Source organism: Microtus pennsylvanicus, chromosome 11 (genome assembly GCF_037038515.1).
Source record: "Microtus pennsylvanicus isolate mMicPen1 chromosome 11, mMicPen1.hap1, whole genome shotgun sequence".
Classification (NCBI taxonomy): domain Eukaryota; kingdom Metazoa; phylum Chordata; class Mammalia; order Rodentia; family Cricetidae; genus Microtus; species Microtus pennsylvanicus.
In genome coordinates this window covers 25,745,447-25,751,446 of record NC_134589.1, presented here as the reverse complement: position 1 = coordinate 25,751,446, position 6,000 = coordinate 25,745,447, and the positions used below count along the sequence as shown (strand labels likewise).

At 46.1% G+C, this 6,000-nt stretch overlaps 1 protein-coding gene across 1 annotated transcript in view; it reads left to right on the top strand.

Annotated features, from left to right (window-relative positions):
* Window positions 1–421: 421 nt before the first annotated feature.
* Window positions 422–6,000, top strand: part of Skap1 (src kinase associated phosphoprotein 1) — a 288,633-nt gene continuing 283,054 nt past the window's right edge. The window contains exon 1 of the mRNA XM_075990947.1: window positions 422–640. Coding sequence (XP_075847062.1) covers window positions 595–640 — 46 coding nt within the window. The 5' untranslated portion in view covers window positions 422–594. The remainder of the gene's footprint in view (window positions 641–6,000) is intronic.

Here is a 6,000-nt window from a genome sequence, read left to right as displayed (position 1 = left end):
TACAGACCCTCACTTGAGGAGGGGCACTTTGTCTCTGTGTGTGTGTTGCCCTCTGATTCTAACAGATGTTGGGGAGCTGCATCATCACTGGGATTTTTGATTAGCCAACACGGCTTCGCCCTGGACAGCGAGCTGGATCAGAAATTGAGGCACTATATATACTCTTAACAGGGACCAAGTTCTTTCTTAAACTCTGCCTCTGCACCCCAGTTCAGGAGCCACTAAGGACTTTTAAACCTGCGGCCCCAAGGCCAGTGCTTAGATGTTTCCTCCAAGACCGCTTTCTTTTGGAATCTAGGCAATCCTTTGGTGCGGGGCGCCAAGGGCCACGCCTTTGACCTTGCGTGCCGCCCCAGTCAGGGCGCGAGCCCTTGCGTGCACCTGCGCCCAGGGTCCCCCGCGCCCTCAGCCCGCTGCGCGCGCCGCTTCCTGAGCGCGCGGCGGCGGACCCGCCCTGCTGCTGGGCCCCAGGCGACAGCCGAAGGACAGGTGCCCCGGGTGCAACTCGCCTCCCCTCTGCTTGCTGCCGCCGTCGGAGCAGGCCTTGCGTGCCTTGTCCCGCCTTCCGCTGCGGCCGCCTTCCCGCCGCGCCAAATGCAGGCTGTCGCCCTCCCTGAGGAGATCCGTTGGCTCCTGGAAGGTAACTCCTGGCACAGTGCCAGACCTCTGTCCTGACCCCTCAGGGAGGTCCCTTCAAGCGCTAGGCTGAAGGCGAGAAAGGAGACACCAGGGCACAAGCCCTTCAGCCATATCACTCACCTAATATAAGCTCCAGGCTTCCAGAGTCCTCAATCCCACCCTTGTCCCCAAAGCCAGTCTCCCATCCTCCTACCTCAGGGTCCCTACCACTCCCCCGAGTCACACACTTCCTGCTCCTTTTAGGAATCTACATCACTGGGCATCACTTCTAGGTTTCTAAGGTCTTGCGGGCCAGGTTCATGGCGTCCCCTGACACCTTGCCTGGTCTTGAACCTGTCTCCCAGGGAATCCCTAAGGCCTGTGGCATAGCGATTAGCCTTCATCCTCCCCAATCCTGACTCCTCACCTCACAGAAGACCCAGGCCCATCTGGGTAGAGATCTCCTTAGACATACAATGGGGCTCTGTGGAATTTTACGGGTCTTTGGGCCAAGCCTGGTGGTTAGGAGACTTCTTACAGGTGTGGAAACCCAAGGCCTCCTTTACCAGCCCTGTGAACTTCGAGGGGTGTCACCTGACCCAAGGAAAGCCTCCTTCCCTTTCTAGAAGTGTCCCATTGTGATGACTTCACCTTCAAACTATGGTGTCCTTCAGAGTTAAGGTCACACTCTCTGACACTCGATACATAATCCTGGCACTCCAAAGAGCCTTCCCCGATCGGCAAGATGGTGTGCTTGGCTCATAGTTTTCCTGTGACTGACCTTCCTGGGAGGACAGAGGCCTGGAATCTGCAGTCGCATAAGGGTCTCAAGAGGGAACTGCTCAGAATTAAGCCTGTTGGCATCCAGGCGACATATCTGACATAGTTAACAGATGGCCTGCTTTGGGCAGGTCATGATTTTGGCAAGCAGCGTTCTTTTCAGTTTCTCTCAATTTAATTGGTTTTATATCTTCATTACCTTGTTATCTTGGTATAAATGCCCCCTAATCCAGAATTTGGCGAATGTTTTTGGTTTCTGTTTGTGGCGCTGTTTCTGTCCTGGATTGCTTCTCTGTCAGAGCTGTCATTTGGGCATTTCTTTCGAGGTGATGCTTCAAAAAGATCTATTTAAAAAAAGCTTTTTATTTGTTTCATGTGTGTGTGTCTGTGGGTGTGCACGTGCCACACTGCATTTGTGGAGTTCCGACGGCAGCTGTTTCGGTCCTTCCACCCTCTGGGTGCTGGAGATCAAACTCGGGCCTTCGGGCTTGGTGGCAAGCCCCTCTACCCACTGAGCCATCCTATAGGGGGTTGAACATAGGACCTTTTTGAATGCTCATCATATGGTCTACTACTGAGCTTCTTTCTCCCAACCCTCTCAGATCCGCTTAGCTTGTGAACCACGTGAAATCTAAACTGTGGGAATCAAAGGTGATTGGAGGATGAAGAAATCACCCGGGCATCTAAAGAGAGGCCGTTGGTTTACGGTATTAGACACATAAAGGAATGTTGCCATTGTCTTTGGTTTCTAGAGACCGAACTGTGGCCATGAGTTTAAATCCAATCTACCCTTGGATTTAAAGACAGAGCGTTTCTTTTTATCGGCTTCCGTCATTTTATGAGACGAAATCCATTTTACAAGCTTGTTCAGCGATGCTTCAGTGTCGAGCTCAGCTTTGGTAGAAAATCCCCTCTGGTTTTCAGAGGCTTGCGACGCTCGCAGTCCACTCCTTTGACGTGTTTGACGTGCGGTTCTTTATTGTTCAGAACTGACACTTTGGTAAACAACTCATTTTTGCACCTGCCGCCTCCCTTTAGCTCAGATTATTTTCTTGTTAGCTGACCGTTTTTAATTGAAGTCTTCAGATCTCCTTCTAAAGCAGAACCTTTGTTTGCTGACAGGCAGAGCAGCCTATGAATGGAGATTAATTGCACGTCACATACTTCTGTATCAAACTTGCTGTCTTAACAACCCCTGATAGTGCTGGGCTCTTCAGAATGTACGGAGGAGTCTGAGGTTACATTCGGAGGAGCTTCGCTGGTTAACTCTTTCTTTGAAGCCATTTTACCTTTTATTTTTTTTTAAGCTTGTAATTATTGTCTTGAATCTGAAGTGGGGAAAAATGTGAAGTGGGATCCAACCAAGGAAAAATGATCAAAGAGTATGTTTTTGAAAGGTTTGCGACATATTGGTTAGAGGTTGGTTTATTTGTTTATCTATTTATTTATTTTTAATGGAATGCAGTCGTGGTGCAAACCAGCAAAATGATTTGTTCTGTTACTAACAATTTGTGGCTATTAGGAATCCAAGATGGTCATCAATTTGCTGTCTGTGGCTGGTTTCACATCTCCTCCCACCACCCACTTTTTAAGGTTAACTGTTAACAATTAGAAAATATGTAGGTCCTGATCTCTGCATAGTCGCTCGGTGGGAGGGAGTCACAGGATATGAGAGCAGAGACTACCCCCGCCACGCACAGGAGGTGGAGTTTCCTCAGTGAATTACTGCTTTCATAAACCAAGCCATAAGCATTTGCACAGTGATTTAATGCCGGCCATCACGGCCATAACTTAAACATTTATTTATTTATAACAACAGGAACATAAAGTGACAGGGACATTTTTGATATAATGTGTGTGCTTTAAAAAAATAAAACATGCAAAGCACTGTGAAAGGTTTATACCAAAAACTTTGTATAATGAGGGTTTAAAATTAATTTTAAATATAAAAGTTTAAGCATTTAAAGATGTCTCATTTGACATGGAAATCCTACTTCAAGAGATCTGCTATAGAAATTAAAGACACGAAATATATATGCAAAAGTTGATCCCGGATGCCAGTGAGGTGGGGAGAGCAGGTGATGGTTGAGTGACTCACGGGACAGCCGTCTTAGTTTGTATCCATTCCAAAGAATGCAGGAGATCTGTGTGTCTGTCTGTCATCTGTCTATCTTAATTTGCAACATGTCCATTTCATGTTTTTAAGACTAAAAAGGTGAAATACACATTAATACATATTAGCCCATTTTCACTTGGAAACAAAAAGCCAAAAAAAGTTCCATCCGTTATGTGTGTTTGGATAAGCTTCAGAAAAAGTGCAGATGAGGGTGTCCCAGACTCTTTTAGGGACAGCGAGTGTTGTGGGAGTTAGTGATTTGTATTTCAGATGTCTTCATATTGGTTGGAGTGTGGCAAAGATCATGTATCCTTTTGTAATCAGGAAAGAATAGTCAGTAAGGTTATGAAAAAAAAAAAAAGACAAACAGAAGCCCCTAGAGGTGAGGGGTTTAAAGGGCCGTTAACTATAGGTGTGATTGTTTTTTCCTATTTAGCCATGGGAGGATATGTGCAGTTTTTGGCAAAAGACAAAGTGCGGAGAAGCTTCTAGTAACCCAGAAAGCATCTTCTTCCAATTTGCCCTATGGAGCCACAGGGACTGAAACTGGTCCCGTATCAGTGAATGAAACACACACAGATAAGGAAATCGGGCATCTTCCGCCTTATTGAAAGAAGAGGAAATACTCAGGTCTGTTTTCAAGTCTTCAGGCTTCAGATGTAGAAGTTATCTTTCTGCTTTTGTGTTGTGATAACCGTGCTGAAAACAAAAACAATGGGAGGCTGGCAGCTTGCTAATCTTTGCTGTACAGATGCAAACATATTATCCTCCTCCTGGTCTTCCTAGCGCTGCTCCCCCCCCCCCCCGCCCCACCCGGTGTGTGTGTGTGTGTGTGTGTGTGTGTGTGTGTGTGTCTGTCTGTCTGTCTGTCTGTCTGTCTGTCTATCTGCCTCTGTATCTCATTCTAAGCGTGAAGGGGGTGCAACAGATACTCCCTTGGTTCATAACATAACCTGCTGACCTCACCCTGATAGCTGACACCACCTGCCTAGCCAGTGTCTCTGCAAAGCTTGGAACATGGACTGATGGTCACTGCATGCGGCAACAGTGAGTGCTCCCTGGCACCGACTCTCACATCCCATCGCCTTTCAGATAGTTCTCCAGATCTGAAGTGGTAGACATAGACAAAACCCTGCCAGTGCAGCAGAGCTCCAGCTCTGAGGAACTTGAAGCAGCGAGTTGCTCCGGTTGGCAAAGGTTCTTTTAAACCGTCTAACTTACAAACACTCTTGATCAATTCTCTTAAAAGATGAATTACGAACTTTCCCCATTTCCAATGAGTCTCTTTGAAATACTTTTAAACCCAGCATTATGATAGTGAACGTCTATGTTCAAAACTGTTATTGGTTGTTCCTGGGTTGTCTGGTGACAGCTCATGTCTGATGTATTGGTTTATGTGGAGCTGGGGACTGAACCCACAGCCTCATGCTGCTAGCCCAGGATCTGCCTCTGAGCCATACTCCACTCCGCCTTGTGCTCTTTGCTCCTGACATTTATCACTACTCACTTAGTGACACTTAGTGACACTGAGGCCTGTCACTATTCAGTTGGCTGGATCTGTGCCTTCAGTGTTTCTGGAACATTAGATAATCGAATATTTTGGAGTTATAAGTGGGTAAAAAGGGCATCTTTGGTCTGGAGATGTAGTTCACTGGTTAGGACTTAGCTGCTATTCCAAAGGCCTTGGTTCTATTTCCAGGTGTGTGTGTGTGTGTGTGTGACAGAGAGAGAGAAAGAGAGAGAGAGAGAGAGAGAGAGAGAGAGAGAGAGAGAGAGAGAGAGAGAGAGAGATTACATGCTGGAGAGAGAAGTTTCTTCCTGTGGCTTCCAGTGACTGAAGTTAGGTCATAAGCCTTGACGGCGAACACCTTTTGCTCTCTGGCCATCTTGACAGCCCAGAGTGGCTCTCTTAGTAAACAAGTACCTAGGCTCTCAGGCATGGACTTTGTGATGTGTTTGTTTGCTTTCCTTTTTTCTTTTTTTTTTTGTTAACTTTTGATATTGGTGTTCTCGCAGACAGGTGAATTATGACACACCCGAATCCTAAGTGCTGAGATATGAGCGTAGTTCTGTTTAATGTTATTTTCACTATCGAAACTTCAGAAAATGCGAAGTATACAATCCCCTGTGGCCAATAATTCTTAAATTCCCGTGCATCCCATGTACTTTTTTCCCTCTGGAGAGAGAACATTCTTTCCATAGCAAAATACCTAAGTGAACATTAGGAAAAAGTCTATTTTATTTTATTGAGATAGTGAGTGTCTCACTGTATATCCCAGGATGGCCTTGAACTCACTAGGTAGATCAGTCTGGCTTCCAACTCACAGAGATCCACCTGCCTTTATCTCTGCCTCCCAACTGCTGAGATTAAATGTGTGTCCAATAACACTTGGCTCAATAATTTAATTATTGATTTAAAAATAATTCTAGGCATAAGATGCAAGCTCAGCCTCCATCTCATTCCCTCTTAAGTTTTCAGTGATAGC